We start from the raw sequence: 26,566 nt of genomic DNA on the forward strand, positions 1-26,566 counted from the left end.
TAGAGCTCGATATAGATGACTCGATGATACTCGCACAGGCATATAGATGGCGAAGCAGAAGAGATAAAACTCATGTAGCATGTGCTTTCAACTAGTGCGGACAACCCTATAAACTTGTAAAGCCCACGACGACAACCCAGAGGACTATATCTCGAGAGGAATGAAAACAACCAGGCCTGGTCGATGGCAACACATGTAAAATGGAACTGCCCGCAAGACGGCATCTCCTGGCTCTGCGGTCACTCCAAATTCGGGTTTGCTGTGTATATTTAGTAGTTTACGCCAAGATTGGGAGTTGCTTGTTTGTTTGTTCTACCAGGACAATGATGTACACGTGGTCTGTGGTAAATGTGCTTGTGGTTCTAGCGGCATCTCTTCAGTATGACTGACCATTGCATTGATGTAAAGCGTCGCTGTGCCATGGTCAAATACCGAAGTGCAGCAGCTGGGTCGTAGTCGGAGGCTGCCCACTCAGGCTGGGTAAAACTAACTCGCTAATGCATCACTGGAAAGAAACAAGTGCAAGGTCTCCCAGCTCACTACTAGTATCCGCGATTATGCGAACAGGGCGATTGGGTCTCACGCAAATTGACTTTTGCGTCAGTCGCATGTCCATCACGGACGGTGCGGCGACATTTGACCTTGTTCGGTCAGATTGCAATGCCTCTTCCTCCGAGATACACAACCTTACGACACAGATGGTCGGCCTGGGGCAAAGCTATCGGAGCGCAGCTGTCCTATGGTAAGATGGAAGTGAATAACTAGGAAGGCTTCGTCGAGAGACATCATCGTTTCTGGCCAAACTGAAACTGTGACCCAGCGATCTGGCCTGTCTCCACGAGCCTGCCTTAGCAATGGAACCGCAGGGCAGGCCCAGAGCTTCCCGCCGCCGGGTGCGCATCATTCCCCGACCAAGGGAACCCGGGACCCCGGGACCCCGAGAGGGGCAGCATCAGGTCTCACCAGGCATTTCACGTGACGTGCCTTACCTACCTCACCTAGGTACCTAGGCCGAAGGACGTGTCAGCGCATCTCTTCGCGCGCCTGCGGACTGCGCCTGCGTTCTTACGTACCTCCCTGGCATTCTAAGTGGGGCCCAGCAGACATTCAGCAGCCCGCCTGCGCGGTGACAGAGACTCGCTGAGGCTGCCCGAGAGCTCTCGCCTTTCTAAGGCCACTGGATCAGACGGAATGCACGGGGTGGTAACAGCCCCGAGAGCCCAGGAAAGGGCCCCAGAGTTTACCTCACCTCACACCCATCCTGTCGTCGCACATTGCCCAACCCGTCTCCTTCCTCACTCCTCACCTTAACAAGCTTCACCGATCCTACAGTGTAGCAGGAGTCTCCGGAATCCCCGCGCCTGTACAGGGCCCGACATGATTGCTTGAACTCACCAAACGGCAGTCTTTCTCGTCGTTTCGCATATATACTCTTTTTTTTTTTGTTCCATGATACCTCGCGAATCCTGTTTCCTCTGTGTACTCCGACTTAACTCCTTTCACATTTAAGCAGCGCGAACCTCACGCCATTTTTTTTGATCGCGTATACGTCCCCCTGTCAAACTTCCGAACCCAACGGGGCTGGTGACTTGGTCGCTGAAACCTACCTCATTGCGCGCCCGCTGTCGCCTGCACTCTGACTTCACGATCCTCCGACATCCCCGCAACATACCTCTCAAGCGACGCCGAACAACCAATCGACACCATGTCCTACCTCCTCTACTCGGTATCCTTCTTCGCCCTCGTCATCGCGACGGTCCTCTACCTCACCCGCACCCACTGGCAGCCTTTCCTCCCGAACCTACCGATTCCAGGCCGCGATTACATCTACTCCCGCCTGCCCTCCACTTTCACCGGCGACATGGAGGCGGGTCTCTCCAGCTCGACATTTGACCTCAGCGGCAACGTCGAGTCTGGCGACAGCCGCGCAGGCCTCGATGATCGGAGCAAGGCCGAAATTCTCAAGATCATGAAGAAGCGCAGAATGAGGTTCGACGAGGCTCGTAGGGTGTACATGGAGAACCGCTTTAAGGCCAACGGCATCGGTCCTGACGGCCGGCCCCTCGACCCCAAGGCCGTCACCTTCAGCTAAGATCATGGATGACAGTTGGTTCGAGGCATCCAAGCATACAAAAGCGTCCTGAAATAAGATCTCTTTCGTAAGAGAAATCACAACGACTGCCAATCTTTGAAGGAGGAGAGCTGTCTTCGCGCCCGCCGACGCAAGGAAGCCACCTTCAACGATGCCACCATTCACAATATGGTCTGCTATGAAGCGACTACAACAACCCACCCAACACGTCGTCTCCGACAAAACTTATCACCTTGGTTCATTCGTGTGCTTCTCATATATCCTGCTGGCGTGGAGAATTCTGGCGTTCGGAGTGTGCTTCCCTCTTTAGGATTGGGATTTCTTCTATTAAAGCCCAAGAGGCGGACGCGATGCTTTATCTCAATCGTTCCGAGGGTCTCTTTTCTATGTGAGGTTGGTTGGCTTCTAGCGTTACAAGCTGAGCAACTGATAATCAGGCTTTCAATGTCATGTGGTTTTTTTTTGGTTAAATCTCATGCTGATTAACGTTCCCAAACTGATTTATCGTGCTAGTGCATGTCACCACCACTTTAACCCTGACTCATCATAACTCAATCTCTGATAGGTATCCAGAACCATCTATGGTAGGGACTGGACTATGCCACTAGATATTATTGTACTTGCAACTCGTCTGAGCATACGAGATGCCAGATCGTCACGGGCGCACTTCCCCATGTTCAGTCATTTCATCATCCTCATCCACCTTTTCACCTCATCATGCAAAAGTGCTGAGGTTCATATGTACAGTCGAAAGTCTGGCAACGTCCAGGTATTACAAGCGTTTATAATGCAGTCGTAGGCAGCCGTTGCCAGCGCCGGATGAAGTGTTTTGGCCGTTTTTCGTGACAAAAGCCTGCCACGGTTTCAAGAGCATCTTCACTCTTAGTTATTCTTCTTTTGGTCGACGGATGCACCATACTGGCGGTCATCGTCTCCCTCGACCTCCTTCTGGATCTTTTCCATGTCCTTGATGCCGGACTTCCAAGTCTCTTCGGACATCTTGGTCTGCTTGTTGAACCATGCGAGATCGGGCTTGCGGTAGCTGCCGCCAAGACGATCCCACAGCGTGGTGAACTGGCCGTAGTTATAGCTGTGGATACCTTGTTAGCAACTTTGACTAACCTCTCTAAACGGGTTGACAACTTACTTGAAGTAAAGGTGGTGGGCAGTGTGGCAGGCAGAACCGTTGATGATCGGGTTGTCGGTAATGTACTCGCCGTCGTGAATGAGAATGGTCCAGAAGTTGATGAACATGAACAGAGCGACATAGGCCATTTTTTGTAGGGGGAACAGCATAGGATAAACGTGATAGGGGACGGACTGTGCAAAACCATCGAGGGGGTGGAAAGCGTGGGAGGCATAGGGGGATGGCATGATCCACTTGTGGTGAGGCTTGTGGAGGTGCTTGTAGACGGAAGGCAGATGCAGCCAGCGGTGAATCCAGTAGATGCAGAGGTCGGTAAAAAGAATGAAGAGCGGGAACTGGGCCCAGTCGTACCAACGGCCGGGTCCCTCCTCAGTGGTGTCGTAGAGCTTGCAAAAGCCGCGAACCTCAGCGAGGAAGGTGATGGCGGTGCAGAGAGACATGATGGGCATGGCCTTATTAGCCTGCTTCATCTCAAGCCACACCTGGTTCTTGAGAAACTTGGGGTGGTTGAAGGTCTTCTTGTCAAAGATGAAAATGTACGAGAGGGTGGCGAAGACGAAGTAGTTGAGCAGTCCGAAGATCCTGGGAACCTTGTTGTTAGCGATCGGACGAGACGAGTCAGGAGGGTAGTTTCGACATACCAGGTGACGAGGAAGAGCGAAGTGAACTGGCGATACATGTTGTCTCTTGGCCAGGCGCTCATGTAGGCGGCCTCAGAGGGCTCGAGATGAAGCCAGTGAGTCGCGGGCTTATACTGCCATGTCGAGAGCGGTTGCGCCGTGGCGTTGGCAGCGGTGTGGGGGAAGTCATAAGGGGCTGCGCCGGCGGGCAGCAAAGAAGCGTAGATCTTGTCGCCGACGAAGGTGTCGACGACCTCGAGAACGATATCCATGGCGAGGTCGGATGCGGAGGAGGGTTCTCTAAAGGGGTTTGCGACCAGCTGCCGATGTTTTGGTGACGACAGAGAGAGGAAAGAGAGGAAGAGTGCCGCGGAAGGGAGCGGCGCGAAACGATTTTGTAAGTGTTAGGCGAGTTGCAGCGCAACAAGTCGCGGTAGGTCGAGGCGAGACAGGCAGGCGAGATGCTGGGGGGGCAGCTCGGGAATATCGTTGGCTCCGAGAGATCTTATCGGACGTTTTGGTGAAAAAATTCTGGGGCCACAAGAGGGGAGCAATTTGCCTCTAAATGGGACCGCCAGGTTGAGCGTGGTGGGAAGCAGCCAGGGGCGGGATCGGCGGTGTCTGCACTGCGGCGGCAGCAGGCAAGGATATTGCTGTAAGTCGGCAGTAGCGTCGCAACAGACGGGCTTTCGACGGGCGTTTGGCGTGCCCGAGATGGATGGCGACGGATGAGGACGAGGCAGAGGAAGAGGATGACAACGCGAAAGCAGTGACAGCGGCAGCCGAAGGCCAAGCAAGCTGTTCTTGTCCGGAGGGATGGAGTTGGAACTCAGGTGCCCTCTATCCGGTAAAGTATGATGTCTGGCCTGCGCAAGGTACAGAAACTACTTTTAAAGTAACCTAAGGGTCCCGGGCCTCGAGACAGGCAGCCACCGACCCTTGCGTATCCGTAAGGGTTCTGTCTGTACGGATACAGAGTTGGGAGGATCCGTAAGGTTTGACGACAGGTGAGATGACAATTGAATGCGAGATGCGGAAAGGAGGAATGAGATGGTTGCTTAACTCACGGCCACACAACGCTGCACTAGAGGGAGGCAGGACGGCAGAGCTGGATGTGGCGGGAAGAGCTTGTCTTTTTATTGACACAGCCTGGAGATTCCCGCACGCAGCCCGCACACCGACTCGCCCTCACCATCATCACACGACGCTGCCTGAGGGCAATCTTGTAATGGGATGTTTCTCTTTTGCTCCAGCTACTCTTGGGCGGCACTTTGGCCTTGAATGGCATGATCCAACTCATGGACTTCCCGGCCTGGGAAATGGATCTTGACCCTTTGGGTGAGGTTCGACGTGATGGAGGGACTGGCGCCCAGCCATTGACGCCTCTGATTGGCCGCTGCCCCTGGACGCTACACTTACCGTGCTGCGGTCCCTTAGGGTGCTGACACCACCCAACAATCATTCACCTCACACATGGAAGTTCCTTAGATTCCCGCTGTCGACGGCCGCCTGTCGTTTCGTATTCGGATCCCGTTCCCACTGCTCAAAGTACCTCTCCAACATCTCGACCGCACCCTCACGCCTGCAAACTGCTACGCCACTACTCTTTCACGGGCCGTCCTAATGAATGACATCTCGCAGCGATCTCTGCATCTCGCCCTCCTCCACCTCCTGTGCGCAGTAGCGTCCACCAATGATCGGGCCACCACCACGCCGGACGCTGTCAGTCACAACCCGTTTGGCCACAGCCTCCATAACTTCTCGAAGCACGTCGTCGTAGTGTACACACCGACTCCCATTCCCCAACGCATTACGGATATTTCCACTGTCCCAGTCCTCCGCTATTCTGGCTCCAGCGCTGTGCGGCGCGTCGGGCACTTCGGCCCCAGGCAATTGGGCCGGATACCAACGGCCATGGACCATGTAGATTATAGGAAGTGACGTGACTTTTCTGCTTCGGAAGTCGTGGTTACCGGCCACTAGATCCACTTGTTGCCGCTAGACCGACTTTGGCCATCATTTTCTGAGCGCTGACCTGCAGGCATGATCAACGTACGAAGGCCATATGACGATGCCCTTTTACCCCTTTGCTGTCCCCGCGTTCCCCTGAATTGATGACAGACAGTGCACTTACTGTTTCTTCTCGGCGCAAACCCTCTCGGTCGGACATTGCGGCGATTTCCCACTCACGCTCACGGCACGCGATAGCAATAAACCTGATAAACCTGATGTTGATTCCCTTTCACCATGGCGGGTGTGTCTTCTCATGGCAACCCTGCGTTGCTGCGCTGATCTTGGAACCTGCGCCTCCCAGCGAGTCGGCACACACCGCAAGCGACGTCTAGAACGTTTCCAAAGGCTGTTGAAACGAGCCATGTTTGGTCGCCTATCTCTGCCAGCCTTGACCGCCTGCCTCTGACCCGGTGGCTTTTGTTCAACTCATGATCCTAACCCACGAGAAGCTTGTCCTTACACGGTAGACGTATCCCATCGCTGTGTTCGTGACTTGATCGAACCTGAGGCCGAGTGTCACTCGCGTTCACTGGGAAATCTCGGTGGACATTCCTAGGGATCTCTTGGGGATTTATCCTGAATACATGGCATACGGGTAGTAATCACAGTCGCAGACGGTCGATCTTCGCGACAAGTGTCTTTGATGTCGCATGATACCCGTGACTCGATTGCTCGTTTAGCAGAGCAAACCCCGGACTGGATCTACAAACACCGCAAGAGCGTCCACCCTGCATGAGCCTCAGAGTACTACTAAGTAGTAGTGCACCATCAGAAAATAGCTCGCAATCAACGATGAGGGAAAGAGATATGAACTATATGCAGTCGCGCGTAGTCACCATCATCATAATTGATAGCATGTTTTTCAAGCATCGAAGTTCCTCGAAGCGCCATTCTCACTTGCGAAGTAAATTGGCTTGCCCCGTTGAAGAAGCATCACATACAGAGCGAATATGCCTGTTGTTGCTGTGAGCTTTTGGCTGGTACTATATGACTATCTCGTGAGATTATGAACAGTGCGTCCCTATGTCATAGGTGGCCCTGAAAAGTATCCAATACTTCAACTTCATTGCCCGAGAGACGACATGAAAACAACCCAGATTCCCACACTCCTCGACTATCTTAAGACGCAGGCAACGACCAACGACGGATGATGGACGGCGGACGACGGACGACGGGGGAGACTCGGCCGGCAGGTTCCGACGGCTGCATTGCCGGCGTAATTATGGCCGGCGTCTGGCCGGCGTCTGGCCTTGGACCCGACCAATTTTGCCTCAGGCCACAGCATGGAGCGCCGCGGACCTTTCGGGCAGACTATCCCTGCCTCAGATATCTTACCTGAGGGAAAATGTTCGTGCCTCCTGCCGACTGAATTCACCTAACCCACCACCTATCTGGCTCTTCAACGCTATGGCACCCCCAAGTGCGCCCGATTCCTCGGCCGACGGCTGATGGAGAATTTCGCTGTCTATATGTTGTGTCCGACCGCGTTTACGCCGCCTTCCACTCGACTCTGCAACTTAAACACTGATGCCAGTACTGCAGATTGCGCATTGGAGTTGCGTCTGAAGTAGGCTCTGTTTGGAGAGGTGCCACAACGGCATCTTGGAACCTTGGAAACATAGGACGGAAACCATGGACGGTCAGCCGGCAACCATCGGTAATCCCTCCCGACCCTGATGAAAGTTGAGCCACAGTTGCACGAATTCCTCCGCATCGCTACTCAAGTAAGGTATGCAAAAACATAATGTCCAAGTTGACTATCGCTTGCCCGGCACGGACAATCCAAGAGTTGTCGAGCAACTACGCGCCGTTGGCTAGCTCGCTTGTTGTATGCGTTTCGCAATTACGGCTTGTCTCGTTTCTGATCCGATCAACGTCGAATGGCTATCCGTAGGCTAGAGGCGCATCCGGAACAGGCAGCAGGCGGTGCAAATGGGAGATGAAAAAAGCAAGCATCGTCAAGCAATGGTGGTGTGTGATGAATGATTGCCCACTGTTGCAACTTGCAGCTCCGAATACCCCACGTATCCGCCGCTCATCGAGCCATAAATTTTGCAGCTGGCGGCCCATCGCGGTTGGGTGGTACAGACATTGCATAGCATGGCATGACACCGGCACGGCAGGGTGTGCGGCCAATGCGCCAGTTTAGAGCTAAGGAAGGTAGGCTGCATGTTGCGAAAACCAATGGTGTTATATTTTTGAAGAGGAAAAAAAAGACCAAAGATTAGGAAAGGAAAGACATGAAATGAAATACCCACGGCACCATCGCCAGCTACTGTACATCGGAGTATTGAACGTCGCGGATCCGTTCATGATGATAAAATTGACCTCACCGACACTCACCGAGAAAATATTGCAAGGCGTCATGTCATGCCTCACGCTCTGCAATCCGAGGCACCCTCCTCCACATTCAGCAGCCATTTTAGTAGTTCCGCACGCGTCGGCGATAATCAAACGCTGGCACTAACAAGGCAGGTGCAGGTTCTTCCAGTCTTCACACGTCGTCAAACTCTCCCTCGTTTCCATCGTGCGCGGCGGAGACCAGACCAGACGATCCACCACAGACACAACCCTCATCCTGCTCCTCACACCCTCACCCTGACCCTGACCATGTCCATGACGGTTGAACTCCCCTCCCCTTAACCATCTTAGCACATTTAATTACCCTTACCCTTTCACACACCCCCAATCCAACCCAGCCAACCCTCTCGACCCGCCCTTACTTTCGCCTCAAGCTTAGCTGCCACGGCCTGGCAAACCCTCTGTCTCACCTCACCAAATGGAACATTCTCCAGTGTCCCCAAAACCCCCTCCCCCCCCCCCAAATCTGCACACCCCGACGTGCTTACTGCGTGCCCACGCCCAGCTGGCTGCAAGCTCTCAGTCACCCGCACGCCAGTGACCACACCCTCTCACACCCACCCCTGTACTTGCGCCTTGTGCCATCGTACTTGAGTGCCACGGCGCAACTGCAGGCTGCACCGCTGCATCTCACGATGATTACCCTTTTTGCCTTTTCCGCAACAGCGAACCCTGCCTGGCCATCATGCCTAACGCCTTCCCGTACCATCCCATATCACCGTCCTATCTCGTCCCATACCTTCCGATTGCCTTCGCTGCTATCCCGAATTTGCGGTTACTTCTGCTGGATGAGTCGCGAACGTGAAATGCATGCAATCTCTACCGCCCATCCTCGTCTCTTGCACTGATCAGCATTGTGTTCGTCGTTGTCGTCCTTGACCAGCAACGTGCTCATATTATGCCCATCTCATCGTGACATTCGTCCACGATAATGTACCAACCTAATGCCGAGCTACGTTCCGCGGCTGAGGGTCATGGAGCCCATTTGCAGAGCGCACCCAACTGCAGACGAGCCACCATCTACTTATCAAAGATCTTTCGAAGAATCGGCGGGTGGTGGCCGAGCTTCATATAAGAGATCACAGTATATTCAGCTATTCGGCTTTGGCGAGAGCCAAGCTGGGGCATTCTCTTCAAGGTTGGACATGGTTTGCACAGGGAGACAAAGACATAACGCCATCCATAAAGAAACGCGCCCAGTCGGCCGTCACACACCAGTACTCAGATGAGTCAAATCCTCCTCTCTCGCAAGGCTGCGCGGGGTCGAGGCGCCAAAAGCTGCGATTGAGAGGTTAGGTGAGTTGTTGCCTTTACCTTTACATACCTACGGATACCTACCTATGTAAAGTGACGGGACGAAAACCGCGACATGGGCCGTCATGGCAGGTAAGGTACGCCTCCATTCTAGGTCGGTCTACCTTAGACGAAAGGTAAAGGCATGTACATTACCCACCTTACTGGGCTTACCTACATGAGATGCAAGTACCTACCTAAGACATACCACCCGCGGAGAGCTGCACCCCACTGACAACGCTCCACTCCGAGCACTAACACCGAGTGGAGCTGAGCCGCCCTTGCCCCTGCCCCGGTCAGTGTCCTGCCGCAACTCTGAGTCGCCGCTGGCTGAGTACCCACATACCCACGCACCACCCAGATTGAAACTTCCCTCTGGAAGGGAATCAAGCGCCACATGGGAATGGACGGTACGGACCCACGTCTCGAGCCAGCTCACCCCCGAAAACAACCAAGCGCACAGACCTGATGCTTTGGCAGGGTATCCGTCTCCCGGTAGGTACTCTTTTCCAGGAGCTCCATTGCCCCTGCCGGTACCAGAATCGACGCTAACAGTTTGACTTCAGCCCACACCAAAAGAGGCACGCTCAGCAAGTCTTTCTTCTTGTACCTGTCGACACGCCTCTGATGTAGAGTCGCTCCGCCGGCTACTTCGTACCTTGGCGTGCGCCTGGTCCCACCTCAGGCGGGCACAGAGCAGTTCCTCCCCCAGGGGCCAGGGCAGGCGGCTCCCCGTCTCTGACCCAGTGTAGTGTGCTCGTCTCTGCCTCTGGTTCTTTGCCTGTGCGCCTAGCCTGGACACACACACACACACACACACACACACACACACACACATACGCGCTCACATTGGACACACACACACGCACACCTCACCTGGCCTGGGCTGTCTCCTCTTTCCACTCGCCAGCCTCTTCAGGTCCTCTCTTTCCTTCCTCCTTGCCTACTTGAGCTTTTTCTTCTCCTTCTCTCTTTTTTCCCGTCTCCGCCGTGATAACCTCAACGCGCGCGCGCTGCATCATCTGCATCCTCAATCGATCATCACCAACATCCCTTTCAACACGCGCCTACCCTGACGGCATTGGTGTCCGTATTGGCATCGCGCATCCACTTGCGTCTCCCTGACTGGACGGCTTTGCCGCCTCTCGCTGTTGCTGTCGCTGGCAGCCAGAACCCCCCCCCCCAGACCTTGCCTTAGGTAACCCGCGCCTTTTCTCCTGCACCCGCAACGCAGAAGGGGGCCCATTGCGGCGACGCCCAAATTTTCCGAGCTTCGACCACCAAGTACCACCCATCGTCACCAAACTGATCATCTTCTTCGTCGACGCCCGATCGCCGGTTGCTCGCTTTCATCTTCACCAGCATCCACACCTGTGATCAAACATCGCCGACCTTCGCCCGGCCGACGGATATACACGCCGTCTTCACTGAGACGTCTTCCAAACATCAATCGCAGCCATGTCCATGTATCCGCATCGCGCCATGGGCGCGGTGCCCCCCAACAACTCTGCCCGCCTCAACGAGCTGCTCGAACAGATCAGGACCGAGTTCGATTCGCAGATGCGCACCACCGAGGGCTATGAGCATCAAAGTGAGAGACGCGCCCGACGCCTCCATCAACGCTAGCACACTAACTGTGTTTATAGTCCAGGCCCAGGTTCAAGAGATGCAGCTTGTGAGGGAAAAGGTGTACGCGATGGAGCAAGCCCAGATGAACCTGAAGCAAAAGTACGTCACTCGATGCCACCATCCCAGGCGTAAGCCTACAGAATACTTACCATCGAGTTTCCAACAGGTACGAGGAAGAAATCGCGATGCTCCGCCGCCAGCTCGAAGGAGCTCGTGGAAACGCGCCTCCCAGCATCGGCGGGCCTCCTCCCCATGCCGGCCCGTCGCAACAGCCTCCTTCCATTGCCCCCGGCAACGGTCTTTTCAACGGCATCATGACCGGCGGTGGTCAGGGCCAGCTGGCCCCTCCTCCTCCTCCTCCGCCCCAGGACCAGCAGATGGGCCCGCAGCACCAGATGGCCCAGGGCCCTCCAGGACTCCCCGTCCCGCCCCCTCCCCCCCCTCCGCAGTCGCAGCAGCCTCCTTTCCAACAATATCCTCCCCAAGGCCCCGTATCCAACGGTCTTGCATCTCAGCCTCCCCAGAGCACCGCATCTCCGGGTCCCGGCAGACGGGGTATCGGCAGACCTCCTGCCGCCGTTGGGCCCGCTACTCCCCAGATCAACACCCCGATCCCTTTCCCCGGCGCGACCCAGTCGCCTCAGGTCAGCCACCCGACGCCTGATCACGCCCGCATGGGGGGCCCTCATGCTCCCCCGGTGGGAAACGCTCTTGGTGATCTTGACCCGGATCGCCTACCCCCTCACTCCAAGAAATCGGGTCACGACTGGTTCGTAATCTTCAACCAGCATGTTCCTCGTATGTTGGACGTTGACCTGGTTCACACTCTGGGCCATGAGTCTGTTGTTTGCTGCGTGCGCTTCAGTCACGACGGCAAATACGTGGCCACCGGATGCAACCGATCCGCCCAGATCTACGACGTTCAAACTGGAGAAAAGTTGTGTGTCCTCCAGGACGATAGCGTTGATATCACCGGCGATCTCTACATCAGGAGCGTCTGCTTCAGCCCAGACGGCAAGTATCTTGCCACCGGTGCCGAGGACAAGTTGATCAGAGTAAGTCGATTAAGTGTGGCGGCCATTAAATGTCTTGATGCTGACAACCTCTCGTAGGTTTGGGACATTCAATCTCGACAGATTCGCAACACCTTCTCTGGCCATGAGCAAGACATTTACTCCCTAGACTTCGCGCGCGATGGTCGCACCATCGCGTCCGGCAGTGGAGACAGAACCGTCCGTCTGTGGGATATCGAGCAGGGCACCAACACTCTCACCCTCACTATTGAGGACGGTGTCACCACTGTTGCCATCTCTCCCGACACCAAATACGTCGCTGCTGGCTCACTCGACAAGAGCGTTCGCGTCTGGGACATTCACCAGGGCTACCTGCTTGAGCGCCTGGAAGGCCCTGATGGCCACAAGGACAGTGTCTACAGCGTAGCATTCTCTCCCAACGGCAGAGACCTTGTCAGCGGTAGTCTCGACAAGACGATTAAGATGTGGGAGCTCAGCACGCCCCGTGGTCTGCCGAACCCTGGTCCCAAGGGCGGACGGTGCGTCAAGACCTTCGAGGGTCACAGAGTGAGTATCACTATCACGTGTCCTTTGAAGCGTGCTCTAGCTAACAGTTTCAGGACTTCGTTCTTTCGGTTGCTCTTACTCCTGACGCTGCTTGGGTCATGTCTGGCTCCAAGGACCGTGGTGTGCAATTCTGGGATCCGCGCACGGGAGCTACCCAACTCATGCTCCAGGGCCATAAGAACTCGGTCATCTCAGTTGCGCCTAGCCCGACTGGCGGCTACTTCGCTACTGGCTCGGGTGACATGCGGGCGCGTATCTGGTCCTACCGCAGCGTTCAGTAAACAGCTGGACGGCGAGTGAAGACACCAGAGATGGAGAGATTTGTCGGACGAATATGTATACCAATAGCCGTTGTAGTGTGGTTCGTAGTCAAGGGTCTGAGGCGGAAATTGTCCCTACCAATGTCTTGGGATAAACTCAGTCAAAGACAAATAGGACGGTAAGGGCGCATGGGTAGTGATACGTCGGAACCTCGCAGCAAATAGCCGTCGCTAATGACAGAATTGAAGTTTTGAGTATTGATTGTCGTAGCAAGGGTCAGGAGTTACATGAGTGAACTGAACAAGTCCGAGAATTCATCCCCCTTTTTCGACTTCTTCTTCGGCTTTTTCTCTATTTTATTGTCCTTTAAAGATCTGGTGGGGCCAGCATTCTCTACCGGGGAAACCATCTTGCGCTTTTTCCCCTTCGCGGTCTCCTTCCCTTCCGGCCTTAGGGTGGACTGTGGCTTTGCACCCAACTGGAGCTGATCTCGGGAAATGGCTATGCCAAGATCTACAGGACCGGAGGCTCCCTTCATGTCTTTGGCCAACGCGGCTGTCGGTTGGGCTGCTGACAGTGCGGCAGGCGGCTCATGGTGACCCTCTTCAACGCAGTCAGGGACCAGAGACGCCACTGCAGAGTTTATGCCGGCCAAAACACCAAGGAGGACCAAGCCCAAGGCAGCGTGTTGATTATCTGCTGTAAGTTGCGTGAAGGCTCTGGTACTACTTAGTTTCGAGCAAACGCGAGCGGAGGCGCATTAGCTTACAAGAATGAAGATGGTATGATTTGGCGAATGAGTGTTTCCACTCTGGTGGTGACATCTCCATCTAGATCATGTTTGCGTTTGGAGTTTTTTTGCTTCTGCTTCCTGTGACCCTGGGCCTGAGCGTGTTGGATGCGAAGGACGAGAGCGTCGTGGAGTCTCCTGACGGCGCGGCGCAAGAGGTCGAACTGGGTCCACCAGCGAGCGACGTGATGCTGGTTCTTGTTGCGATGGTTGAAGCTGTCGAGGATGTGCAGGATCGGGGTCAGGGCTCCTGTGATGTGTTCGTCGGATCTGCGATCGGTAGATGATGTTTCCATGACGGTAAACGTCAATTTTCGCGCAGCGAGCGTGTTTCTTCCCGTTTTTGCACAAAATACTATCCGTCTTTGGTGGCTGCGAAAAGCTGCTGCACTGACAGCGTCCGTGCAGCCGTACGTACCCAAGCTATTGGACAGGAGCTCAAGAAGACATAGTTGGTTTGCGTCAGTCAGGTGTGGGTTTGGGTTCCATGGTACCAAGGGACCTCCCGTGCTGAATTGTGGGAAGCCCAAGTTTTCTTGCATGGTAGTCAATCTCTGAAACCTCCCCAGCCTGCTAAGGTACGTTGAGAGCCGCAGGTATGAATTGTCTTCAACTGTAGTCCTTAGATACTGCAACTTTGTGACCGCTTTTCCCCAAGATGGTCCTTTTCCCAAAGACGCATCGCCTTGAGCTCGTCATCAAGGCTAATTCACCGGATGTTTCCCAAACCACCAAAAGGGTATTCGAGTTAGTAAGTTGTGGACAGGTAAGAAGCGGTGGTTTGAACAGGTGCCGAGACAAAGAAAGTGAGGACCGTGCAACGGGGCCGCCCGCGGTCGAAAAAGACGGTCTCTGAAGATCGATTTCGCGTCATGGGGTTTAATTTGCAACATATCTGGGTTGCTACAACGAACATTCGCCCAGTCAGAGAGGCTCGAGCATTCGCAGCAGATGGAAGTAAGCTTTACAGGCGAAAAGCAGCGCGACGGACCGTCCGTGATGATCAGAAGCTACAGAATAATCCCTCAGTCTCTAGCTACTTGAGGGAAGAGTTAATCAAGGCGACGTCCTCGGCCTAGAGTTGGGAGAGACTTTTGAGTCGGTGGTGGCATCAAATGGCCACTGACTACATGAACTTGTCTCAGTCATCGGATGGCATGTTAGGTGGGAGTGCTTATGCAAGTAGCGGTGAGTGGTAGAGTACGAGGAAGTTCCCTCTTGCTTCTACCCGAGGTACCTATTAGTGGAAACTGAAGTGCTGGCGCCAAGAGGCCGTACCGTGAGCCAGCACAGTGCCGGATCATGTCCAGAAAGCAGTGTGCACAGTACAGCCTCCGGGGGAGGGGGGCAAAAGTGGAAAGGCCGAGTCCGAGTCAAGTGACAAAAGCAAGCAATGGTAGTGCTGCATGAGGTGGGCGGACAGAGGAACAGCCGGCCGCTGAGGTCGAGGCAACGGTGGTGCGGCAGACTACCTAGGTAGGCAAGGTGCCCTCTAGGGTACCTTAGGCATGCAGCTAGGCAGAGAGGTGGAGCTGGGGTGAGTTCTACGTTCCGCTCCAGAGGCCTTGCAAAAAGCCTGCAATGGCCCTGCACGTCGCATAGCTGACGGAGAGCATTGTCCAACCAGAGGAGTTGGCGCGATAAGACAGCCAACTTTTGACGATGCAGCCCGCGTCATAAAAAAAAAAAAACCAAGATACCAGCTGACGTTCCAGATACTGCGATGCCTCAGTACGCTGCCCCCCTCCACAGGTTGGTTCGATTCCGTAATGTAATGATGTTGATCTGCGAGACATCATCGTCCCCTCCCCTTGGTAGATAGATCGATAGTAACGGAACAGGCACGTCCAATGACTAGAGAAGCACAAATAACCGAACCTAATCTTCCCATGCAGTCCAGAGCGCATTATACCAAGAAACACCACCACATGGCACGACTACCCACGGACGGGCATAGCACCGTGATCCATCCGATTCGGTTTTGTTAAAGCTGCAGCTTCTCCCCATCCCGCCTTCTCAGCACACAGACTTGGCAAGAAATCCATCGACTTCCTGGGTTGTCTCGGGGTCTTCACTCTCCCACCCTCGGAATCGCTTGGCACCGAGCATGGACAAGTTTTTTGTCGATTCTCTCGACTTCTGCGCAACCCTACTCCGGCCTTTTTTGCCTTCCTCGACCAATTTCTCCCCCTCTTCCTAGGGACCGAACGAGACTGAACACGCAAGAAACTCCTTCAAAATCGAGACTTCGGGCATCCCGTCTCCTCACCACGCGACGTAACCTCAACTGTTATCTCTGTCGTCCGCCCCTCATCCACTCGACGTGGAGCAGCCAGTTGGAACATCATCCGTTACCTGCGACAACCTGGCTCCGAACGCCCACTACACTAGCACCATCTCAATCTCCCGCGACTCGTCTCCACTTGGACCGCCAGGGGTGGTGGAAGGCAGACTTGCGAGCTATCGATACACGCTTTTGCCCATTGTGTAGCCAAGGCAAAGGCAGTGCGTCGTGCTAGTGTGCTATATACACGTCTGAACGCCCGCGCTGGCAAAGAGAAAAAAAAAACCCCGAATCGCGCCTGAAGAAAGCTCTCGTTTCTTCTCTGCGCGCCTCTCCCGTCTTCGCGTCCTCATCGGTGCCAATTCTTCGGAGAATCCAAGTTCGCGCCTGTCGCGTTGTCTTGTACCTGACGACGGCTCTCCATGTCCTCCCGGAACCCATCGACGTGGGACGAGTACGAACGGGGTGCTTCTCCCCAGCGCTCCGTGAGTATCGACTCCAACGCCGTCACTGAAGACCAGTCGCTCCTTGGCGACGATGAGGAGAATGCCTACGGAGGGAGTCACCATGGCCTGCGTCGTCGAACGTAAGTTTCTTTTATTCATCATCTTTATTACTTGGGAGCATCTTTGTCGTTCGCTGCTGAATGGTATGTTTGGTCTCGTGCTGCCTTCCCCGCTAACTCCCCGCTTCAAGGTCATCTGTAACGCGACACCTCGCCGCCATCACCGATATTGGCGGCGTCAACAGTATTCGCTCCTTCACCCGCAGTTGGGCGCGTGCGGCTGGCTTTGCCGAAGTCATTCCCCAGAGGCCCTCCTTCGTCTTCGCACCCGACCAGGCACCGATTGCCTCCTCGTCAGCAGAAGCTCTCGACTATTCTCGTAGCCTTGTCGAGCCCGAGTCCCACCCGAGAACCTCGCTATTGAGACAGCATCTAGAAGCCACCCCCGAAAATGGAGCCGGTTCTTCGCACGAGAATGGCTCTTCGGCGTCTGCCGTTGTCGACGAATCTTCTCCAGCCGATTTCCGCGACAGGGAGCGCAAAGCTGTCGATGCTGACATGTCGGGGGCTTTCCACGGATCGAGCTTTGGCAGCGGCCGCCGGCCGTCGCAGTCAATTTTTGCAGTTGCTCCTCATCTGGCAACACCGCCTCTGTTCGGGAGTTACGGATCGTACCGGACCTATGGCACGATATCCGACGTCGACGCGCCGTCAATGGCTCAGGCCGGTGAGCTATGGCGCCAGCAACAGCAAGAGGGTGGAAATGTGCCCGATGGTGAACACCCTCAAATCTTGGTGAAGGAGGTTGAGCAGGATGGCAAGATTGTCCTCACTGTGGAGGGTCAGTCTACGCTACCTCAGACCATTTTCAACTCGATCAAGTAAGAGAATCCCAGGTCTTTGGAAGTCAGCAAGACAAGGTCTAACGTTCAGCGCAGCGTTCTAATTGGGGTAGGTCTCCTGAGTCTACCCATGGGTATCAAGTATGCTGGTTGGATTTGCGGCATGGTCGTTCTGGCGGGCTCGGCTGCCGTGACGGCGTACACCGCGAAACTCCTCGCCAAGTGCATGGATCTGGATGCCAGCTTGATCACATTCTCTGATCTAGCCTACATCTCGTACGGTCGCAATGCCCGTATTGCTACGAGTATTTTGTTCACCATGGAGTTGCTAGCTGCATGCGTGGCTCTCATTGTGCTGTTCGCCGACTCTCTGGTTCTCCTTTTCCCGGGTTTCTTGAGCGTGAATATGTGGAAGATTATCTGCTCCGTGGTCATGATCCCTCTCAACTTCCTGCCTTTGAGACTGCTAAGCTTCACCAGCGTTATTGGCATTCTGTGCTGCTTCAGTAGTAAGTGACGCCTTTTCCCCTCCTTGTTGTGCAAGAGCTGCTCGATTAACTTGCTGCAGTCGTATTGATCCTAGTCGTTGACGGACTCATCAAGCCAAATACACCTGGCTCTCTGATTGAGCCTGCTACGACGTATCTTTTCCCGGCGAACTGGGGCACCTTACCCCTAAGTTTTGGCCTGCTCATGAGCCCTTGGGGCGGTCACAGCGTGTTTCCCAACGTGAGTCTCTGCTAATCTCCAGTTTCGTAGCAGCAATCTAACATCGGGGTCACAGATTTACAGAGATATGCGCCATCCTCACAAATATCCCAGGGCTGTCAAGACGGTCTTCTCGTCTGTGGTAAGTAATGCATCCTGTGATCGTCTCCGGTCCTGCACAAGGACTGACCGTCGAATTACTAGTACCTCCTGGACGCCTTCACGGCCGTAGTTGGTCTCCTGATGTACGGCGACAATGTCATGGACGAAATCACTGCGAACATCCTCCAAACCAGCGGGTATCCTCGTGCCCTCAATTTCTTGCTATGCATCTTCATCGCGATTATTCCTCTTACCAAGATTCCGCTCAACGCGCGACCCATCATCTCTACTCTAGAGGTATTGACGGGCATCCACCAGCAGGCCGTCTCTGACAACCAGGCCATGGTGGGTCGGTCGGCGACATTCCGTGGGGTGATGAAGATTGCCGTCCGAGTTGTCACTATCTTCGTCTTCCTGGTCATCTCCATCGTATTCCCGGCCTTTGACAGCATAATGGCGTTCATGGGCAGTGCTTTGTGCTTCACGATCTGTGTGCTGTAAGTGGAGCTTCGTGTTTATTCATCTTAAGCAAGCCCTTTCTCTGACACTTCACAGCTTGCCTCTGGCTTTCTACGTCAAGCTGTTCGACAAGGAGATCTCAGCCAGGGAGAGGTTACTGTGTTACGTTCTAATGACCATCTCGACGGTGTTGTCGGTTGTGGGTACCGTATGGGCCTTCCTTCCCAAGAGCCTCATAGGCGCGGAGTAGGAACCTAGAGCTTATTACGTTTGGCTTGACATGCATATCTGGCGTCCCATCTGTCGACTGCTCATTGCATGGCGCTGGCGACATCTGGTTATAACACTGCATGCCGCGTTTCACTGCGTTTTGTTTGGTGTAGCTATGCGATGCTTGCTGCGTGTTTGGGATTCGGCGTAGACTGCATATGGATGTGAGGGATACCGTAGATATACACGAATACATGCTGAACTTGATTTCATTTGACTTTCCATTGCTATTACGTCACCCAGTATCTCGTGCTAGTACTCACGCGACGTGCGAGTGACTTGATGTCCAGATCTGGGCAAGCGATAACTATCTGCGTTTGCTGTTGCCACTCGCAAAGTGTACACGAAGGAAGCATTAGCCTGTCCGTAAGGTCAGTCGTCGTCGGGCGCATGTTCGAGCATAGACTCCCCTACACCTTGTTTTACGTTCGGTCTGATCAAATGCGTAATTTCAAAGAAGGGCCACCTCCTTTCTAATAACCACTCAAGCTGTCTATCCTATACCCACCTTAACCACCTTCTTGCCTGGACTTCCAAGCTTGCTTAGAGAAAAGCTTGCAACGAGCTCAAAGAAGTAGGAGGAACAGCGGGGGCCGAGAGACATGGCAGAGACGAGCATAGAGACAAGAGCAAGGCCTTGACAACAAGAGGACGTGGGTGGTCTTGTCTACGTCTTGAGAGAGGCTGCAACGAGGTCTTCTGGAACAGCCATCGGGGCGGCCCCAATGAGAGAGCCTTGTGCTGAGACAAACACACCATTCGAGCAGGACTAAAGGACCTGCTTCGCTCTCATCCGGCTCACCCTCTAACATGGTGACTGCAGCCAATCCTTCCAGACCCGCTCTCATCATGACAATACCGCGTGTTGGACAAAGGTCTCTCAACACCATTTCCTTCCCTACAATCGCCCCCGACGTTACAAACACTAGCAACTACATATTTACTTTGTCTGGGTATTAGAAAATGAGAAACAAAGTTGAGTGTAGTCCCTGGGGTGCTTCATTCAAGTCTTGTAGTATCCTCCTAGTTCTTCTGGTCCACAACCTCATGAACAAGGTCTCCTTGGCACCATGTTGCTAGAACAGGAGTGAAGAGTGTTTCACCAAATGGGTGACCGGCAGCCAGGGCTTCAAGAATACCCGTCTCGGTGAACTCGGGTTGGCTCATGCTTGCTGGAGACTTTTGTGGTTTTCGCAGCATGTACCGGTCTCGTCCACGTACGTCTGTCAGCATTGCTACATCCCCTCTCCCTAATTTAACTTCTCCTTCTCCTTCTGTGTAAGATGCATATTGATGCTTCCAGGTCCATCTCTTGGCTCCGGTACCTCCTAATCTGCTCGTCAAGGCAATCGTCAACACGGATTTTTAAGTGTTGTCCTTGCCAGCCGCGTTCTTCATCTGCACTAACTGAGGCTGGTCGTGAACCCCCTTCACCTTCTAGCTTTCACGTCGGGTATAGTAGTATATAGCGTTGTTGTCAGAACAGATTCATGGTGGAACCTCGAGGGGTCTGCTTCGCCCAGCAGTCCTCATTGCACATGGAGTCCGCAGTGTGGACGAGATTCTTCGCTACTTAGTAATTCAGGAAGAAGGTATTAGAGCGTAGCAACCCGTTGAGAGTTGAACTAAATGTCACCTGGCGCTTGTCTATTTCCATTTTCTTTGGCATTCGTTACAAAATAACTTTTCAAAGTGATTGCCGTCTTTCCCCCAAGACCGATACTAGAGCATTCACTCTACCAATGTACGTTGCGTATGTCACGAGTATCGCGAATCGACAGATGTGATTGAGTGGGTAACTTCTGGTATTGTTCATTAATCTGGAGATATCTAATACACAGAAAGCGAGTTGAGTTCATCATCCAAACAGGTTCCAGACTCGATGCCGGAGACCACCAGACCGTCACGGCCAGATAGCCAAAGGACCCGACAATGCCCCTGTAGGACTAACCCAACCACAAGAGGTGACCCGCCTAGGAATGCGCTTCCTGCCAGCCACCAACCCACTCAACGTCTGCGAGATCAGTGCGCTTCTCCCGGCGCCAATAATTCCAATCTCTGCCCTTGTTCCAAGGGCATTCCCTAGCCTTTTCCTTAGGCGATTTGTTGTGGTGATTGTTGTGAGTTGCATTGTGATCCCAAACTCCCGCTGCATACGAATTGTATCCCAGCCCAATAGTACGTTGTTGTCGAGCAAAATCGCCAGACATTTTGTTTGTTGTCGAACTCGAATACTTTCTCCGAGCAGCCCCTAACTTGGCCCACTTGTCATTCTCCACTCGCTTAGGGGGAGATTGACGAGTAGACAACATGGGCCTCGATTTCGGCGGAGAGGCTTCCTGGAAGAAGAAGCCATCGGCCGCAAGGTCGCTGTCGATGTCATTGTGAATCTTGTGAGTGTCGTGGTGCGAGCGCTGCGGTGTGGTAGCGATGGGCGTCGCGTCGACAGTCTCAGAGTCGTCGTTCTCGTCCATCTTGCTGTCATGACTCCAGGTCCTCGAGTTCAGCTCCTGCAGGGACTGCATCTGCCTGTTTCGCTCGGCCTCCTCTTCCTCCTCATCCTCATCCCACATATCACTCCAGCTCTTGGAGACGGCGTCCTTACGGCCGAACACCAAGGACATCGAAGACAAGTTGCTTTTAGGCTTGGCCATGGTGATGGGCAGGGATCCAGCCATGGGCGAGACCTTAGGAATGGGTCGTGGCGCAGCCTTCATGGGGCGTCCAATGTGAAGTGACTTCATTGACGCTCCAAGGCTCGAGTCAAGCATGGAAGAAATGGAAGGTGTCTGCGCGGAGCTAAACCAGTCGGATGTTTCTCCAGACTTGGAGAACAAATCCTCAGTGTAGCTCTCGTCATCGGGGATGGCACTGAGCTGGCGAATTGGCTGGGGAGGGCTCGCATGCAGAGCCTTGGCCCAGGGGAAGGCACCCTGGTCAATCTGAGGGCTCTGAATGGAAGGCGTGCGCAGAGGCTCGCGGTTCGCACTGGCCATGACATGACGGTTGGCCGAGCAGAAGTCGTCAACATCCTCCTCGGTTGTGGTGAAGCTGATGACACGCTGGAGAGCAGCGCGGGCACCGACGAGTGACCGCTTCCTAGGATCCAAATTCATGCACTGGACAATGACCTCATAAGTGTCCTGGGACATGGACGGGAAAACATCGAAGAGCGACTGCTTGTCCCGAGAGAAGTCCAGGAAAAGGGGGTCCGCCTCGGTCGGAGTGGTGAAAGGGTTGCGAGAAAAAAGAATGTTGAGGAGGCAAATACCGATGGCCCAGATGTCGGCTTGGGCAGGGGAGTAACCAGCACCAGCAGAATCAAACTGCTCCGGAGCCATGTAACGATCACTGCCGACGGTGGTTTCAAGAGTCCAGTTCTCGGTAGTCGCCAGACCAAAGTCTCCGAGCTTCATGGCACCAGACTGAGTCAAGAAAATGTTCTCAGGCTTGATGTCACGGTGGTAGACACCGTTGGCGTGAATGTAGGCAACCGCATCCACGAGCTGCAGCATGAATTGCCGGACGTGTTCGGTCTCGAGAGGTCCGCGACCATTCCGAATAGCTTCATACAGGTCACCCTGAGGACAAAACTCGAGGACGATGTAAAGATGAGCCTCGGTCTCGAAGGAGCGGAGAAGGTTGACGATGTTGGGGTGTGAGAGCCGGCCGTGAAGGGCAAGCTCCTCAGACTTCTCGTCGATGGCGAAGTCGAGGCCGGCATCATCAGCAGCAGCCTTCTTGGTCAGGCACTTGATCGCAACGGTCTCGCTGGTGTGCATGTCCTTGGCCATGAAGACCATGCCGAAGGAGCCATGGTTGAGGGGAGAAATGGTCTTGTACCGACCATCGAGCAACACACCATTTTGAAAGTCGTCTCTCAAGCATGCCATGTCGAAAAGAGGAAAGATGGGAGCAAGGGTATCCGAACGAAGAAACAACGAGGTGACGAAGAATGATACAGCCGTGAAGCAAGCTTTTCCCCGCTCGGTAAGTTGTTCGTTGCTGGGAGGAAGGCGGAATCGAATGCGGTCGAGATGTCGAGGGTGAGGCAGTGTTGTCGACAGGTTGCCTGAGGAAGGAGGCAAGAGGCGGTTTTGCCCAAATATACAGTGGAAGAACAAATCTAACAGGAAACAACGCGGTTTCTAACTCCTATTCGTACGTATCAGAGGCTCATTGATGGGTATTTTTTTCGGCTGTTGTCGGACAAATGAAAGCGAAGGTCTGGTTGATGGTTGTTGATGATGTTGTTTGGTCGTTATGCGAGATGGGACGTCGGCAAGTCCGAGAAAAGACAAAAACAGTTCGTTAGGAGGACATTGAAGTAAAGCAAGTATTGTGAGTAAAGGAGAGAACGATGCCCGGAGGTCAAGAAGTGGCTCGCGAGATCGGCGCTGAGAGGCTGATACGCAAGAACGAAGCGAAGCTACCGGGTCCTATTCAAGAGGAGACGGTGGAGGGGAGCCGAGTTGGCACCGGATGAGCAGGTTATGCGTATCGGAATGCTAGCTCTTTCGAAGGCACGAATGCCGATAGGGATGGTCGTGTATGGCCGTGGGTAGAGTCGTTGAAATGTGATCGCAACGGCTTGCAAGCAAGCTAACTACCGATGTCGGCAACAGTGGTGGCTACGGCAGCATTCGAGCGTTAGAACGTGTGTGAGAGAACGAGTCGGGTGAAGAGATCGTTCGAGTCGAGGTCGAGATGAATGGTCGAGGGGACCAAGCTCCTTATTGATTGAGGGGAAGGAGTTGGTGTCACGAGAGCAGGGTGACGAAGGTGGGGAGGAGGAGTGAGTCAAAGAACACGGGTGAGTTGGTGTTGGATGACGGCGATGGTTGTGGAGTCGAAGTCGAAGTCCCAAAGGCCTCTCTTCTCTTTTATCTCTTCAACTCGATGATTGACAGATTGATATATTGGTCAGGTCGTCGGCGGAGATGGTGGATTGCGTGATTGCTTGCGGCTATGACTCGCGGGTGATGTTGGATTGATACGGAGAGATTGCGAGTGCAGTGATAAGGAGGTCGGCAGAGAAGAAGGGAGGAGGTTGAGGCGGATGGGGAGATGGGTAGTTGAGGAAGCAAGCAAGGAGAGAAGGAGAAGCCGTGAACGACGATGAGATTGCTGACGGATGAATAGGAGGACGAAACAAGGCGAAGTGGTGAAGGGGGAGGGAGTATTAGAGTAAAGTAGGTAAGGTAAGTGCAGGTTGTACGGTAAGGCAGGCAGAGAGTAAGGCAGGACGAAGGAAAGGGTGGGCAGGGAAAGGTGCGTGTGTGAGCGAGAGACAGTCAGAGAAGCAGATGGAGGTGAGAAGACGTTGGGGGAAGGATTAGACAGAGAAGAGGAGAGAGAGAGAGAGAGAGAGCAAGAGGCAGAGCCAGAGCAGGCCCCGGGGTCGTGGGCGAGTGGGTGGGTGGGAGCCAGGCGAGATTGGGACAGTGAGTTTGCCAGTGTCTCTCGCTGATCAGGTACACTTGGAGTAGAGATACTTTGCATACGTGCAGTGGATTGCGCGGTTCCCAGGTATCTTCGGATGACAGGGGAGACGGACAGAGAAGGCGGTAAAAGAGAGGTAGCCAGTGGGAAAGCATGGCGTACTTGGAATGGACCGGGGGGGGGGGGGGGGGAGGGTAGGTAGGTAGGCAGTGACCGGGGTCCAGTACCGGGATATGGCCATGATGGCGCTATGAGGCCAGGTGGGAAGTCAGGCCGCTTGACCAACTTGCAGACAGGGCAGACAGACAGCCAGCCAGCCAGCCTTCCAGTCCTGGGCCTGCAATGCATGCACTCGCTCACTCCCTGCTCGGCCATGACAACTCTCTGTCGCCTTGTCGCCATCCACGCCATTCTCCTGCAGGACACAGCTGGTTGACTGGGTTTTGCTTCTGGATGGACTGGCAACAGGAGGGACGCGATGCTACGCCAGACCGACAGACCGACAGACCGACAAACCAAACCAGCCCAGCCTTCGCAAGATGTAAAGATGAAGGCTGTTGCAATGCACACACACACACACACACACACACACACACACACACGGTGCAGGTGCAGGTGCAGAGTTGTGAACCTTCTATCCGTAAGGCCTGCCACCCTCATCAGCCCAGAGGCCCCACCTCCTGTCTCTCAGTGGCCTGTTTTGTTTCTCGCCTGTCCGCCGTCCTCCGTTTGCTTCCGTTTGGAGACCTGAGGGTGTGCACTGTGACACTAGCCCAACAATGCGATGGCAGGCTTGCGTGTACCAAGCATGGCGGTGACATAACGGAACGCCGTATTGGCTGCCGCACTGACGGGGCCAAGGTCCAGAGACCAAGGACGACGGACGACAGAACAGCTGTGTGGCAGACGGTGAAAACTGCCAGGCCAGGTGACATAGAGTGCTGTCTACGCAGTGTATAGGATGTACTCCATAGTAGATACTTATCCGTACCGGCCTCTCTCTCTCCGTGTGCTGCCCGTTCGCCCCGTCATAATCTCGGGTCCCGCAACTGACACTGCTCAGGTGCCTTGTTGATGAAGCGAAAGCTGGGAGTTGCCTTGTCCGCAACGAGATAGAGTCATCTTGGGAATGGGGCAATGAGGTAACTCCAGTGTCCACGCCGAGGCTCGCAGTCGATAGGTGGATACCGGACAGTTTTCCGTGCTGCGGTACCCGCTTCGGCGGTTTGCGACCGCGCTCCTGCTTCCACGTTACTCATCCTCGTCTTCCCCGGCGCGAGTCGGGTGAGGTGAGTGAGTCGTGGCAGTCCGGTGCCTCTGGTTGAATTGCCCGAATTGATTGATCAGTCGGCACGGATTACGGACGGAATGAGCGAGCACGACATCCCTCAATGGATCCATCACCCGCCCATGGCCCTTATTCCATCAGCTTCCATGACATGCCATCAGTTTCCATGGCAGACGCAATCAATGGCTCAGCCCAAGATACCAGCCACTGTGCCATCTGCCAATTTTTTGTCATGGGCTGGTCGCCCCTGCGTAGTTGTCGTGTAGATTCATGTCAACAGAGCCAACATATCAACATCAACAATACGGATACAGCACCTGCAACAACAACAACAACAACAACAACAACAACAACAACAACAACAACAACAACAACAGTCCAAGAACGCAGCGGGCGGAGAGGGGGTGCAGTCAACTCAATCAACCCTGAGCCAATAACCAACGCGCGAGCATGGTGGGCTATGACGAATGCAGATATCGAGATACGCGGCGCGACCAGCGCGTCCGAGCGGGACTTGGGGTATCTCGCAAACCACATGGAAAAGACCGAGGAGACAGTGCGACAGGGCTTAGAAACAGGACATTCGCAACATAGTCCAGTGTGTTTGGGAGCACCCTGCGAGCTGCATGAATGAGCGAATGGCTGGCAGGCTTCTCGACTTGGGGCTACGTTGATGCGGGGTGGGGGAGCTACGAAGCCGTTCGGCCTTCGCTGACTGGCTGCAAGGGACCGTCTGGGGTTAAACACCTTTGCATCTCGCTGCCTCTGTGTCTTTCACTGTATTCGTACCGTGGGTATCTATCATATCTATCATAGGCAAAGCAGTGGCGGAAGTTCAAACACGTACTTAGTACCGGCAGATAGCATACAACTCGGAAGC

The 26,566-nt window shown here is 54.2% G+C and overlaps 6 protein-coding genes across 6 annotated transcripts; 3 read left to right on the top strand and 3 right to left on the bottom strand.

Annotated features, from left to right (window-relative positions):
* Nucleotides 1–1,705: 1,705 nt before the first annotated feature.
* Nucleotides 1,706–2,092, top strand: CGGC5_v007784 (UPF0357 protein; the record flags this gene model as incomplete). The annotated part of the gene is made up of 1 exon (XM_032025663.1): nucleotides 1,706–2,092. One exon carries the CDS (start codon nucleotides 1,706–1,708, stop codon nucleotides 2,090–2,092), a length of 387 nt encoding a protein of 128 aa, XP_031877761.1.
* An 882-nt stretch (nucleotides 2,093–2,974) lies between these two features.
* Nucleotides 2,975–4,131, bottom strand: CGGC5_v007785 (putative Delta(7)-sterol 5(6)-desaturase; the record flags this gene model as incomplete). Its single annotated transcript, XM_032025665.1, has 3 exons — nucleotides 2,975–3,182; nucleotides 3,240–3,821; nucleotides 3,881–4,131. The coding sequence occupies 3 exons, from the start codon at nucleotides 4,129–4,131 to the stop codon at nucleotides 2,975–2,977; spliced, it is 1,041 nt and encodes a 346-aa protein (XP_031877785.1).
* A 6,853-nt stretch (nucleotides 4,132–10,984) lies between these two features.
* rco-1 (Transcriptional repressor rco-1) lies at nucleotides 10,985–13,016 on the top strand (the record flags this gene model as incomplete). The annotated part of the gene is made up of 5 exons (XM_032025666.1): nucleotides 10,985–11,117; nucleotides 11,173–11,254; nucleotides 11,322–12,210; nucleotides 12,268–12,735; nucleotides 12,789–13,016. The coding sequence occupies 5 exons, from the start codon at nucleotides 10,985–10,987 to the stop codon at nucleotides 13,014–13,016; spliced, it is 1,800 nt and encodes a 599-aa protein (XP_031877804.1).
* Nucleotides 13,017–13,279: 263 nt separating this feature from the next.
* On the bottom strand, nucleotides 13,280–14,082 carry CGGC5_v007787 (Ribonuclease MRP protein subunit rmp1; the record flags this gene model as incomplete). Its single annotated transcript, XM_032025667.1, has 2 exons — nucleotides 13,280–13,715; nucleotides 13,766–14,082. 2 exons carry the CDS (start codon nucleotides 14,080–14,082, stop codon nucleotides 13,280–13,282), a joined length of 753 nt encoding a protein of 250 aa, XP_031877772.1.
* A 2,410-nt stretch (nucleotides 14,083–16,492) lies between these two features.
* AVT1 (Vacuolar amino acid transporter 1) lies at nucleotides 16,493–18,936 on the top strand (the record flags this gene model as incomplete). Its single annotated transcript, XM_032025668.1, has 7 exons — nucleotides 16,493–16,656; nucleotides 16,767–17,456; nucleotides 17,514–17,926; nucleotides 17,986–18,146; nucleotides 18,202–18,267; nucleotides 18,330–18,724; nucleotides 18,783–18,936. The coding sequence occupies 7 exons, from the start codon at nucleotides 16,493–16,495 to the stop codon at nucleotides 18,934–18,936; spliced, it is 2,043 nt and encodes a 680-aa protein (XP_031877773.1).
* A 1,993-nt stretch (nucleotides 18,937–20,929) lies between these two features.
* Nucleotides 20,930–22,849, bottom strand: ksp1 (Serine/threonine-protein kinase ksp1; the record flags this gene model as incomplete). The annotated part of the gene is made up of 1 exon (XM_032025670.1): nucleotides 20,930–22,849. One exon carries the CDS (start codon nucleotides 22,847–22,849, stop codon nucleotides 20,930–20,932), a length of 1,920 nt encoding a protein of 639 aa, XP_031877788.1.
* Between the last annotated feature and the right edge of the window lie 3,717 nt (nucleotides 22,850–26,566).

The sequence above is a fragment of the Colletotrichum fructicola genome, assembly GCF_000319635.2.
Source record: "Colletotrichum fructicola Nara gc5 chromosome Unknown KSG_Nara_v1_contig04, whole genome shotgun sequence".
In the NCBI taxonomy this organism is placed as follows: Eukaryota; Fungi; Ascomycota; class Sordariomycetes; order Glomerellales; family Glomerellaceae; genus Colletotrichum; species Colletotrichum fructicola.